This window comes from Microtus ochrogaster, chromosome 18 (genome assembly GCF_000317375.1).
Source record: "Microtus ochrogaster isolate Prairie Vole_2 chromosome 18, MicOch1.0, whole genome shotgun sequence".
Classification (NCBI taxonomy): Eukaryota; Metazoa; Chordata; class Mammalia; order Rodentia; family Cricetidae; genus Microtus; species Microtus ochrogaster.
Genome location: NC_022020.1, coordinates 20028085 through 20042589, shown reverse-complemented (window position 1 = coordinate 20042589; position 14505 = coordinate 20028085). Strand labels below are relative to the sequence as shown.

Genomic DNA, 14505 nt, shown 5'->3' with positions numbered 1-14505 from the left:
ACTCTCTCTATTATAGCCCCTCAGTCTGGAATGAGCTCAAGTGTGTGTGCATCTAAAAACTTGCTCCTGCAGCCTGGGAGGGGGGGCACCCAGAAGAGAAAAGAGAGAGGAAAACTGAGAAAGAGCAATGGAGAAATAGAACACAGAGGGAAAGGAGAAACCAGAATGAGCAAGTGAGATCAGTGGGGATGTGAAACGGTGAAGGATCAGAGGGAGGGGGAGGTAAAGCCAGATTTTTATTGGAAGCAATTGAAGTGGTTGCTATGAGACCCGCTCCAGCAGAGGACCAGCAGGCAGCCCGACGCTGATGGTTCTTGTCATGCACTACAGCTTTCCTTTGACACAGTTTTAGAGTTGTTTACTATCTGAGCAAGCACCTGACACGGGTGACTTTTTCTTCCTTTTTTCTCCTCGCGTTCCCCTGGGTAAGATGGAAGTAGAAAATGAAGCCCACTGTTGCCCTGGCAGCTCACCAGGCGGGTCCAGAGAGTACAAGGTGGTAATGCTGGGCGCAGGGGGCGTTGGTAAAAGCGGTAAGTTTTCAAAAGCCGCCGGGGAAGGAGGGAATCTGCATAGAGGCTGCTGTGTAGACCATGGCAGCTAACAGAAGAGCATCTGGCAGGGTGATTAAAAGTAAAGACTTAAGGGGAAGCTCCCGAGTCAGGAGAATTCGGAGAGAGCAGTCATAATGCGTAGAACTTTAAGAGGATAATTTGTTTCTTTCATTTCATGCTGAGTAATATTTGTTCTGGGTTTCTTGGTCTTTACATTAGATGTGAAATATATTAGACAAACTCATGCGGGAGAAATTTTCTACTGTTCTCATAAATACACAAATTAAAAGAGGATTTCTGTGCCTCTTTAGTTAAAGAGGCAGTTACAAACACAGGTACATCCTAGTAGTTTTGGTGCTAGTTGTTGGAAGGGCTTTGTTTGCTTGTGTTTTGAGGAGGAGTCTGATTTTCTGTGTCTGCCATTGCATGCATAGGCTTTTTTTTTTTTAAATAAAAAGTTGGATTTGGAAAGTAATAGTGGTTTAAAAAGAATGTTTCTCTCTGTGGGAGGCAAGCAGGGTAATCGAGTCATGCTTTGTGGTTAAGCAAATTAATGGAAAGCTGTGAGAAGGCATTTGAGGTGGTAATGAGAGGAAGAGTTGGAAATCCAGGCTGGCATAGCATAGCATAGCATAGCATAGCATAGCATAGCATAGCATAGCATAGCATAGCATAGCATAGCATAGCATAGCATAGCATAGCATAGCATAGCAGGCAATGGTTTGTTTCTATGGGAGCGTAACACACCATCTATAACAAACTAAATGAGCAGTCACCCAGCGATGCTTCAGGCTGAGTCTCACAGCTTGGTCATGGTTAAGGTATGAGCTGATAATACAGTACTTCATATACACATAAGAGGATCCCCACTGGGGGCATGTATTTATGAATAGTGAGCCCAGACAAATATTACCAAAGAAATTCAGCATTTTCCTTCATGGAAATAAAATTCAAAGTTGAGGACCAAGGAACAAGCTAGTAGCTTTGGTGTACGTCTAACAAGACTGAAAAAGCTGAGAAGTCAAGGGAGGGAGAAAGAATAATTATAGTGTACAGGAAATATAAAGAGGTCATAAAGAATATTAAAAGACAGAAGTCTCTTTTTTATACAAAAATGAAATAGCCTGAAGGGGAGAAGGGGGTAAGGTAGGTCTAGAAGTGATACAAAGCTTGTGTCACAGAAAGGGGAGTCATGCCATCTAGGAAAGAAGCATGGTATGGAAACTTAATAACTTTATGAATGAGGAGTTTAAAAATAGTTTATTTTCTGTTGAAGTAAGCAATGGCATAAGAGGGAAAAATGAATGTGTAGATTTAATGAGAAGCTAGAAAAGGTTATAATGTACATAAACCAGGCTATGTTTTGCAAGGATTGAGAAAGACTGAGCTACACAGAGACAGAAAGAGACAGAGCAGGAGGAGAGATGAAAGAGCGTATTAGAGGAGAGGTTGAAAAATGTCAGTGTCAGAGAGTCTTTCTCGGGTAGCATGTGAACCGAGACAGACATGGTGAGGTCTGGGTATCCACAAGTCATTTGTGCGCCAGCTGATGTTACTTTGTTTCTACAGGACCTGGGGGCATGGAAAGAGAGTAACTTGTCAATCTGTTTCCTGGTCTTAGACCTGGAGCATGGAACTAAAGATAGTGTCAGTATCAGCCTCCAGTAGGCCATTTACTATGTAACCTTATGTATATAATAGTGGTCTATCTGACCTTCCTTCCTGTTAGATTTTACTGACTGTCCCAATAGCTGGAGATTTTCAACAGTCTGAATTGCTTTTATCTTCACTTTACACAAAAGAAATACATTTCTCACCAAAGATGGAGCAAAAACATTTCTGGTGTAATGCAGACAAGATCAGGCAGCTAGTCTTTAGAGAAGGTGAGGGATAAAGGAAGATAGTCCTGTGATTTCTCTGAAATGATATGTTTGGATAAAACTTCAGGAAATACTGTACATACTAAAATTTCCATCACAGAATTTCCTTTGGCCTTCACAATGATGGAATCAGAGCTTGCTCTTGAACTAGCTTCTCGAGTTTATTTGGGGCTTTCAGTATGTAAATATTCATCATCAATTTCATTACTAATCTTTTAAATGTCAAAATGTTTGCTTTCAAATAAACTAAAATGTCTTTAAAAGCCATTTTCATATGACTGAAGATTTAAATTAATAGAGGAATTTCTTGAGACTGTCTAGCCTGCCCCATTATGCCGTGTGCAGGGATGTTTGAGAGGAAGCCCTCTCCAAAAGTTAAGGGAATGACATACAATTCTTATCTATTTCCATTTCTGAGCATAAGGTCAGAGTCATCCCTGATCAAAGACAAGGAAATCAATATACTGTCACAAAAATTATTAAATGAACAAAATCTTAGAGAATTTTCTCTTTATTGAGAAATTACATTGTTTTTTAATCCCTGTTTTACTAAAATATACTGTGAGTCAAAACATTTGAAACCACTAGTTACTTTGCTGAAATAACGGTTTTTGTAAGACAAATAAGTAGGCAAACCAATGTGTTGTGCGGGAAAATTTCAAACTTTAAGTGACCAGGCAAGGTTATTGAGTATGTGTTATGCACAGACCTTCAGTGGCTACTCCAGTGGGGAAACATGAAGGAAGCAGAAATCTAGGAAGAACCCAGCAGTAGGGATGTAGGCAACATATATTAGATGCTCACATTTTCTCCTCACAATTGCATGTCCAATTAATAGATTGAAAAATCATGCCACAACTGTACCTAAAGAAAAATAAAACACAGAGTTCCAAGTCACTTCATCTGACTACTGCATTATTTTTCATAAATCCAGGAAGGAAAGTGAAGACTTTTATCACTCACCGTCAAAAAGAAAATAGGGCTGTCATTAGTGCAATATTTTCCATGAAAATTATAAAAATAACTGTTAATTTTCTACAACAGAACTCTAAATCTGATTTTGAATTGATGTAATTAATATTATACAACATTTAATCTGTATAATATAAAAACACTTGAATATTTACATAATTAAGTGTCACATTATAATATTGTTCACTAATGTTCCAACTGCTGAGAAAACAGGGGTTAATAGAAACCATCTTCATCCTATGGAAATGATAGAGCAATTGGGAGTTGAAGAGGCAGATGATTTGTATCTAGAACATACCTTCAACACACTGTTGTACTTTTCCACCATTGGCTTTGCAGAGGATGGCACAGAGAAAGCTGGACCACACAATAGTCATGTAAAGTAGAAGGTTTGTAGGGGTCAGTCTGTAGAACTAATGTGCTCTGAAGAATACAGGCAATGATAGCATACTGTATCTGAAGTTTTGTGAAGCCAGTACTTTTAGACGCTCTTGCCACACAGGAAAACAATCAAGCAAAAGTAAACAGGGTAAGCATGAAATGATGAGTGCACTGCTTGTTTCAGCATGGCATGATCGAACATGCTATTTACATACATCGCACTGAGTGTCTCAAACATGGTCTTGTCACTCTTGCTCAGTGGTGATAGTACCATGAGATTATAATGGAGCTAAATAGCCCTTGCGATGTCGTCATCCTAATATCACAGCACCGTTCACACCCATGTGTTTATGCTGATGCTGGGATATAGAATATATATTAATGATACATATAGGAATTATTAACAGTGCATAAAACATGATGATGATAATTATTACTTTGTTAATAGCTCAGGTATTTTTAAGTTTTTACATTCATCCATTGTGTGTGTGTCTGTGTGATGCCACAGCATTTGTGTGGTGGTCAGAGAACAGCATGGGGTTGTCTAATTTCCATTTTCACCACGTGGATCCTGAGGATCTGACTCAGGTCCTCAGAGTTGGCAGCTAGTACCCTTATCTGATGATCTGTCTTCTCAGCCCTTGCTTATATATTTTATTATCGTTTACTTTTCTGATTATTTAAAATGCATATTTAATATATGCACATGTATATATAATATACTCTTGGTGTATATTAGGCATATGCAAGTTCATGCTGACTCTCTTTGTGATGCTTGCAGAACGGCAAATGACCCATTTGTAAGAAGGTATCTTAACGGCAAATGACCCATTTGTAAGAAGGTATCTTGGGAGTTACCCACCATGTGGCTGCATATGCATTAGTAACTGTTCTCACACTAATAAACATAAAATTCATGATAAGGGAACTGCTTACAAAGTTATCAAGTGCTACACAAAGAACTACAGGTAACCAAGGAGTGCTGAGAACGGGAGAAGTAGTCTTCTCCTGGGAGGAGCACACACATTGCTTATTCAGTAACGAATAGCCAGGCCTGAAAATATATATAGATAAGTAACATTATACAGACTTGGCAGTTGTACTAAGTATTTGGGAATATATATGTATATGTATATTCATATGTGAATGCAGTGACAATTAATGAAAAGAGAGGTCATGAATTTGATGTAGGTCAAGGAAAGTTTGGAGGGAGAAAGAAGGAGGGGGAAATTATGTAATTATAATCTGAAAAATCTAAAAAAGAGAAGATAATTAAAATATAAAATGAGAAAAAGGAATAATTAATGAATATGCATGAGCCTATTATTTATTTAAAAGAGCTGATAAAATGCTGGCATGTTTGGATCTGATGATGTCACAGCAATGAGAGTAGAACAAAAGCCCATGTGTGCCATGCATTGTAAGTATAATTGAAAGTAAAGAAATGAGAAAAATTGGATAGGCCAATGGGCTCGAGGTGTGCCATGGACTTTCTTGGCTTCTTTTTGTCATAGGGCTCTTAATGCTCTCTTCTAATTTAGAAAAAGAAAAATATCACAGCTGTAGTAGAAGAGTTTTACTAAGTAGTTCTTTCAATTTATTAGATTTTTTAATAAAAATATAAATACTAATCCAAATTCCCATTCCCTCACCTCCTTCCATTCCCTCCACACACCCTCCCACTCCACCCCCATCTAATCCTAAGAGAGGGTAAGCACATTGCTTTGTGGAAGGTCCAAGGCCCTCCCTACTATATCTAGGCTGAGCATGGTATACATCCAAAGAGAACAGGATCCCAGAAAGCCAGTACATGCAGTAGAGATAAATCCTGGTGCCACTGCCAGTGGTCCCTTAGTCTGCCCCAGCCAGGCAACTGTCAACCACATTCAGAGGGACTAGTTTGGTCCTATGACTGTACCTTCCTAGTCCAGCTGGAGTTGGTGAGCTCCCGTTAGCCCAGGTAAACAGTTTCAGTGGATGAACTCTTCATGGTCTTGACTTCTTTGCTCATATTCTCATTCCTTCCACTCTTCAACTGGATCTTGGGAGCTCAGGCCAGTGCTCCAATGTGGGTCTCTGCCTCTGTTTCCGTCTGTTGTTGGACAAAGGTTCTATGGTGATATTTAAGATAATCATCAGTCTGACTACAGGGCAAGTCAAGATCGGGCCCCATCTCCTCTATTGCTTAGGGTCTTAGGTGGGTTCATCCTTGTGGATTCCTGGGAATTTCTCTAGAGCCATGTTTCTGCTAACCCTATAATGGCTCCTTCAATCAATATATCTCTTTTCTTGCTCTCATCTCTGTTCTTCCTCCATCTGACTAAGCATTGACTTTTATCATCTTTTATGATTTGATCAGTGATTCTGCTCCTGTGTCTTAGTGTGCTGGACTGCTGTTTGATTTCCCACTGTGTGTGAAAGCAACTCACCCAGTGCAGACATGAGCAGATGCTAACCAACAGCATTGGTATCTTGTTTTCTAAACTATATAATACCATTCTCACACTATTTGATAATAGAATAATTCAATCAATCCTGTATGTTATCTACTGAGTTTAGATGAAGTTGAGACATATATCCAGAGATTGGTATAAGAACGCACAGAAACAGGAAAAAGGAAGTCAATTTAGGCTTTCTAGTGACATTGTTTCCAGCCAATTGAATGGGAAGAACAGATAGCACAGGTCTTGAAGTTGTCTTGTTGAAACTATGTCTTAATGTGTATTTCAAATGTGAAGTCTGTATGAAACATGATAGAAGGCAGATAATTTATTCATGGCTTGGATTTTTCACAATGTTCTGGACATTGTATACCCATTTTATGGAGGAAAAATGATACATAATACAAAGTAACAATAGATCTTTGGTGCAGATAGTTCAGGTTCAAGGATGTCTATATCTGGATACGATAGCTAAGCACATGTTACAATAGCTAGCGTTTGTGCATTGCAAGATGAATAGGACACTTGTGACATTGAGAAGAAACAGTGTGGAGAATGATGAGAAACATAATTTAGCAGACAGTAAAACACAAGCAAGGCCGAGAAGGAATTTAGACATTACAATGTTTCAGGAAGAGGTCTTATAAATTAGTGTATTCTAGGACAAGCAGGGAAAAATCTCTCCTGGACTAGATCTTAGGCAACTGAATACACACACACACACACACACACACACACACACACACACCACACACACACACACGTATACATGCCTATGTGCACACATGTATATATGTATGTGTATATGTCCCCAAATATATTAAGACAAAAGACCCATACATACAAAAGCATTAGAGAACTAGGAATTACTATAACTATGACATTGTAAAATAAAAGCTTGTTTGTAAACCAGGCAAATATATTCTCCAACATCCTTTTTTAATTTCTCTCTTTTGTAAAATCATAGTTTTACATAGTAGATTTTAAATCCATAATTTTATGTACTAGATTTTTGTAAAAGAAAATCAAGGACTATATGTTCTGAGGTTATCAGAAGGCAACACGCATAAGAATCTTTTCAACCTCAGTGAGTTCCTATAAACTGGTAGCATTGAGCTAGTATCTGACATATCAAAGAAACAGAAAAAAGCCAAGTACATCTTTCATGACCCTATGGCCCAGTGTTAAACCTTTTAAGTGAAACTTTGTGTCTAAGAAAGCCAAGCAGCTGTCATATCATCACCATGTGTGATGCTGTGGATTCTGCCAAGGAATAGGAAAAAGTAAGGGGAAAATAAAAAGATTTTAAGCCTCTGTCCTTACCCTCAGTCGTGCTACCCTAATGGCCCCGCAGACCACCAGTTACTGCAGTGCTGTCACACGAATCAGTCAGAAGGTTCAGAGAAAGCTCACGGGGAAACAGAAAACTGATATCCTCTCTCTCAAATGATGTTTGGAAACAATTCAGGTCAAAGGTATTATCTGATACTATTTCCAGGACAACATGTACTCTGCAGAGATTAAAATTATGAAAGAGAGAGTTAGTGCTGGTTGATGCCTATATTAGATGATTGGCACAAGGCTGTATCAGTCCCTAAGCCTCTCATGGGTTGGTGGTCTCTAACATTCCGACAGTGTGCTGTTGGCATGACCCATAGCCTAGCACATCCACCAGCCTTCACATGTGGCTTACCTTGATCTTGAGAGGAAACTGTAGCAATCTGCATTTTATGTATGACAGGATCAAGGCTTATGTTGAAATTAATTCACAATGTGCCCAAAGATACATAGTGATTAAATGAAAAACCCAAATGCCTGTGCATGTATTGAAGGGTTTAGCTCCATTTTGGGGGGAGAGGGTGCTATGCACCTGCTACCTAAAAGCAGCTGCATCTTCTCAGATGTCTTCTAGACATCAAGTAGAACATGTGCATCAAAGCTGAAAAATCCAACATCCTATCCTAACAGCAGGTAATGATACCCTCATTTAAATGGGATGGGGAAATGTGAGAGGCAGATAGCAAGGGGAACATCTGGTTTGTTGAGGGAATTCTGGGGGCCTGAATACATAGAGAAAGGGTGACAATCACAGGGTTGGATAACCAAGTAGCTGACAAAATGAGAACTTACTGAAAGTAACAGGATTAGTGAAGAAAACAGTGTGTTAAATATATTAGGCAGATTTAAATCTATTAAGTATTGACATCTCTTTCATAGTATTTCATCTATCATCTATCTATCTATCTATCTATCTATCTATCTATCTATCTATGTATCTATCTATGTATCGATGTATCTATGTATGTATGTATGTATGTATGTATGTACGTACGTACGTATCTATCTATCTATCTATCTATCTATCTATCTATCTATCTATCTATCTATCTATCTATCTATCTATCTATCCATTTTGACCTCCTCTCTCTCATATGTATATATGTACATATATAATGAAGTTATAAAATATATATGGAGAGAAAGTTACATGTGGAGACTATCTTTCTTGTTTCATTATTTAAGAGGAATCCAGGGAGTATGGAGATGTTCCGAGAGAAGTAAAAATCTTTAAGTATTACTAAGAATGAGATTCAACCTTGGCCCTACACATAGGGACATAAATAAAATGATACAGAAGAAGAATTGCAAAGTCACATGTACAGTGAGAGAAAGGTCAAGGTGTCACACTGGAAGTGATGGAACTGAGAGGAGGCAGAGTCATTTGTCAGGTTAACCAACCATTCAGCTACAGCCTTCACAGCATAGTTTTCTGGAATCTTGGATGATAGATCTTTGTAACAGGCCACGCTGCTTTCTGTTACCCAATAGATGAGTGTCACCAGTGATGGGCAGTGACTGTAATGGGAGCAACAACGGCTCTTACAGTGACTGTCTCTCATAGATAATTAAGAGAAAAATTAGGGACATAGTTAGGTGTTGAGTTGTAATTATTGTTTTTCAAGACAGGATTTCTCTGTGTAGCCTTGGATGTCCTGGAACTGGTTCTGTAGACCAGGTTCGCCTCAAACTCAAAGATCTGCCCTGCCTCTACCTCCAAAGTGCTGGGGTTAAAGGTGTGAGCCACTACCACCTGGATGTGTGACAGTTTTAACATAAATGGGTAAATGCACTTTTTATTATCTACTCTCAACAGTAATTGATTTTACATAGTCCATTTAAACCCTTTAAGTCTCCATTTTCTTCAAAATGGCTTATTTAAAATTATCTCAGAGTTGTCAGTGTAGATTACATAGGAAAATATTAATTATAAGCTGTGTGCTATTATCAGAATGCTAAACCTTCATTAAAGCTTCTGCCTTCCTTCTTCCCAGTCTTCCCTCCCTCCCTTCTCCATTTCTTCCTTCTTTTGTTTTCTTCCTTATTTATTTATCCCCTTTTCCCCTGTCCTCCCAGTCCTCCCTCGCGTTTTCCTCCCCTTCTCTTTTTTCCCTTCCACACCTTAAATGTGTTTATCTCTGTAGCATGGGGCAGGTAATGATATCTTTCATACGAGTTCTAGGAAAACAGTTTGGATTGGATGTTATGGATCTGCCATTGAGTTTTGAGCTGCTCTATTCTCTTGCTCTCTATAACCTTATATTGATATCCTTCAGCTTTCTTCTATGAGTGGTAATTTCAGTGACAATAATGACTGTGGCTTGCTAGTTACTCTAGGAAGCAACTCTTCCTTTACAGCAATTTACTTGGAACATACACACATGCAAACGCGCGCATGCGTGCGTGCACACACACACACAACACACACACACACACACACACACACACACACACCCCACTACTTATAGAAGAAGGATTTAACAACAACCATTTAAAAAAGTCTTGGAGACGTCCTGATTTTTAGTAGAGTGTACCTGTGTGTGAATATGGACCGGAACTATTCTTTCCAGTCTTTTTGCTGTTTTCATACATATTAAATAATAAAATGTTCCCTTGTTCTTGCAAGAAAACTAGTAAATTATAGGCACACGGAGTTCTTTTTGTTTGTTTTCCCCTAGCGGGAAAATCAGATTATTTAGAAACACTGTGTACATTTTCATTTGGAATTATGACTTTAGTAAATTTGTCTCCACCCACCATATTTTAACTCTTCCCCTTACATCCCAGCTTTTACTTGCTCCCCGCTCCCCATACAAGGCTAGCCTGTTTACCCCGCATGCTACTTTGCTTCTTCTCTCTGCATTTCAGCATGGCCACCCCTACACTGTGCCCACACCCACACTGTCAATAAATCAATACCCAAAGCTTGCAGGGCTTCTGGCAACTGAATCAAAAGTGGCTTCTTGTCAATTGTCAAAACGGGCATCCTGAGAGCCAGTCAGCTGGGGGAGATCTGCCCTGTCAGATGGCATTGCTGTGCAGGATGGAGAGAGCAGGCAGGTAGGAGCTGGACTGAGACACCGCCAGGAGTCAGCAGTGATCAGGAGGGGATTGAAAGGGAGACTGAAGGAAGGCAGCGATGGGAAGCCTCAGAACCGAGGCTCAAACATTGTCCCGTGATAGTGTTTCCTGAGGTGGCCCTTGGGAACGTTCCCTCCACCTTCCTTCCAGCTGTTCACGCCCATCCATTTGCCCAGGTTCTCTTTCTTTTTGGGTTTAATATATTCTCTCTTTTAAACACATTCTTTATGATTTATTGTTGTTTTCAGCAGTATTTATAGTTGCACAGGTTCTTCTGGAATCTGATATATGGTCTTAAAATGTTATTTAAATTTTGAATTTTTATTTAACTTGCTATTTCTTTAGACTGTATATTTCCATCTTGATTATAAATTCTTAGAGTGTAGGAAATAAATTTTATAGGATCTTCCTTCTTTTATGATATTTGTGGCAATAAATCCTCAAAAATATTTATAAGTTTAATTTCTTTCTTCTGTCTTTGAAGTAATTTAAAGCCTAAGACACCGGGTGCAAGTATTAAAATAAAACTAAATGATACTTCAGAATTTGCATACAAAGAGTCATAGAGAAGAAAACTGATATCAGAAAACAACAGTGGTGTATAAACATAGATTAGGCCATTGGTTGTGTACAACTCTCTCAAGCAAGCATGAAAGATTCTGGGTGACAGTTTGGACATATAAAGGGCACCTACGTTCAGAATGCTTAGTGGCTTATAGAGGCCAGGGTAAGCTTGTGGACAAAATCTGTTAGCAATGCGGAGGAGCTCTGCTATGACAAATGATCCTAAGTCAGCAGATAATGTAGAGGCATATTGTGCATATTTCTTTTAAACCAGAGGGTGGAATGTCTTGCATACAAATGCATATGAAACTGAAAACCACTCACATTTTATTTCCCAAACTAGTTCCCAGGTTGGGGGTGTGGTGTGGGGGAAGAAAGTCTTTGGTGAACCTTGGGGCATAAGCCTATAGAATACTGTCAATTTTGACTGTTTTAATTTTAAGGGGATTATTAATATTTTAGCAAATTATTTTTTTGTTTCACACTGAATATAACTGAGGTAGGACCAGGCAGTGATGGCGCAAGCCTTTAATCCCAGCACTTGGGAGGCAGAGGCAGGTGGATCCCTGTGAGTTCTAGTCCTGGCTGATCTACAGAACGAATTCCAGTACATCCAGGGCTACACGAAGAAACTTTGCCTCAAAAAACAAAAACAAAATCAAAACAAACAACCGCAGTCCTGTGAAGAACAGAACCTCTGTACTATTTGTAAGTTGTATGACAAAAGCAGGAGTGGGGGAGATCTGAGACCAGCGGACAGAGATTACAGCAAGGCATCATTTTTCCCAGATCAGAAGAAACTCTAAAATTAAGAGGGCAAGATTTATTTGGAAGGCACAATAGTTACTGCTATTACAAACTTCCAAGAAACAAACTAAGAAATGGTAAAAAATCACAATCAACATTTCTCCCTGGATTGGGGGTTTTTCTTCTTTGGCCCTGCCTCTTCGTTCAGCTACTTTTCCCTTTCCTCTGGTTTGGTGTTAATGAGAGCTTATCTGATCTACTGTCAACTTTTTCATCTATTCATTCATACCCCACAAAATCCTTTTTATTTCTCTGACCTTACAATCTGTCCCCCAGCTCAATTCTTGCTTATTTCTCACTGTGACCAAAGTGTTTTCAGCAATACGGTCTTACCATCTACTACTGGTGATGGATGGATGAAGAACAGTGTCAACAATTTTGTTCTGCAGATTTGAGGGCCTCCCTGATAACCTGATGGAGGGGGCAGGGGGCGGATTTGCTTAATAATCTGTGGCTTTGGGAAGTACGTTATCCTTCCCCCCATACAGGGTACTGTAGCTTAAACTTTTCAATGATATGTTTTAACATGTTTAAAGAAGAGTCAGTTTCCATATGAATTATCATAATCTTTAGTATGGTTCATTTCCTTCCCATCCCCTCCTAGGCCATGTACTCCCAGCCCTTCAGCACATTCTACCTTCGTTTTCTATCTTTCATATCACCTGTGCTTCACTCTGCGTGCTTGCTTAAGGCCTTCATTTTACACCCACCTCCTCAAATGGTACCCATCTATCTTTTTGTACACTACATGTGCTCCAAGTTCAACACCCTATCCTGAAAATTCATAGCTAGTATGTACATATCTCTAATGCGGTCATCAGTATCCAATCCTACCCCTAAGGCTCAGGAAACTTGTGGGAAAGGGAAGACAAGGAAGGTTAGAGCTGGAGGATGAAAAGGTGTGTTGCAGAAGACTTCTTTTGGATATGACACGGACATTATACTTATCAATTTGTTGCTGTTGTAAATACTACACAAGACTTGTGCAGGATTGGGGCTCCTTAAAATTTCATCATGAAAGAGCTATGGCTCATGGGGCCCCATCCTTTCCTCAAGAGCAGATAATAGTTAATATTACTGGGGGGAAGAGTATTACTTTCTTCTGTGGCATGGCCACTGATAAGTTGCCTATGTCCAGTTATTAATCTCCTATCCATACTCTTGAAAGCGACCCAATTAAATCCTATGAGGCACACACACACACAGACAAATAAACAGACACATACATATACACACACACAGAAATTTACACACATGCACAGATACACGCACAGACATACAGATACACAAATATACACAGACACACATGCATACACACACAGACACACATAGATACCCACAGACACATGTACATGGTTGAAAGTAGAAGAGGGACTTGTTGGGAAGAACGGTTCAGCAGGACAAGTAGCGGGAATGACATAATAGGTAACAGGTAATATTCATTACATGTTTGCAATGAGACTATTAACAAAAATATATTTAAAAAGATAAAAAATAAAGCTGTCTCCATTTCTTCATCACAGAAAGCAAATTAAAAACATTTTTTTTTCTTGTATGGAATCCTATTCAGTGACAAGCACACATGTTGTCTGCCTCACTAGGCTGATTTGCATTTTCTTGAGTGTAATTTTGAGACAGCCCAGCATGTTTGAAACAGCTTGGGCTCTGAAGATGGATAGACGTGTGCTGAGATTCAGTTCTTCTGTCACTAATAGGCACTTGGCAGCAATTCTTCCTCCAGATTTCTTCAGGGATGAGCCAGAGAGAGCTCTCTCTTCTGATCTCCTCTCTTTTATTCCATGGACTGTTCTATTCAGCCCCGTGCACCTTAATATTCAACAAAGTTTAAATCTTTATTATAACCATAAGTCATAACTAAAATAGACAAATATTTAAAATATTAGCACTGTTATGTGGTCTAGGATATGATGCTTATCAATTAATATTGTCATGCTGAAAAACGATCGACAGCTATGTTACAAGATGGAGGAGCGTGTGAGTTAAGCCCAAGATCTAGCAACCCCTCTCCTACCTGTGTTTCCTCAACAGAAATATGTGTGGATAATGAGGATTGGTCAGTATTTACAGCAGCATTACTCCTAATAGCCTCAAATTAAAATAAAATGCTAATGTTCATCAATATGCGCAAGTAAACCACATTTACAGGTTTGCATTACAAATGAAAAGAGAGCAAGGCACATTTACATACAATTCAAAGTGATTTTAGAAATCTTAGCTGCAGCAGCCCAACCTGTTCTAGAACTGCAAATCACCCCCAAACCCAAAACCAAAACAAACAAAAGCAAAACAAAACAAAAAAAACTAAAAATCTATGGCAAAGGCCAGGAAAGGCCTTATCAAGGGGTAGGAATAACCTAAGCTACCATGTTGATCTTGTTGGTGCTAACGTCCCTGGTTATCTTTCCTAAGGAAGTCTTCCTTAGATGACTTACTTAGAGACAACATAGAAAGTCAGACTCTGAATCT

At 39.1% G+C, this 14505-nt stretch overlaps 1 protein-coding gene across 1 annotated transcript in view; it reads left to right on the top strand.

Annotated features, from left to right (window-relative positions):
- The first annotated feature begins 286 nt into the window (after positions 1-286).
- The window catches only part of Rit2 (Ras like without CAAX 2), a 326989-nt gene continuing 312770 nt past the window's right edge, over positions 287-14505 (top strand). The window contains exon 1 of the mRNA XM_005355850.3: positions 287-533. Coding sequence (XP_005355907.1) covers positions 431-533 — 103 coding nt within the window. The 5' untranslated portion in view covers positions 287-430. The remainder of the gene's footprint in view (positions 534-14505) is intronic.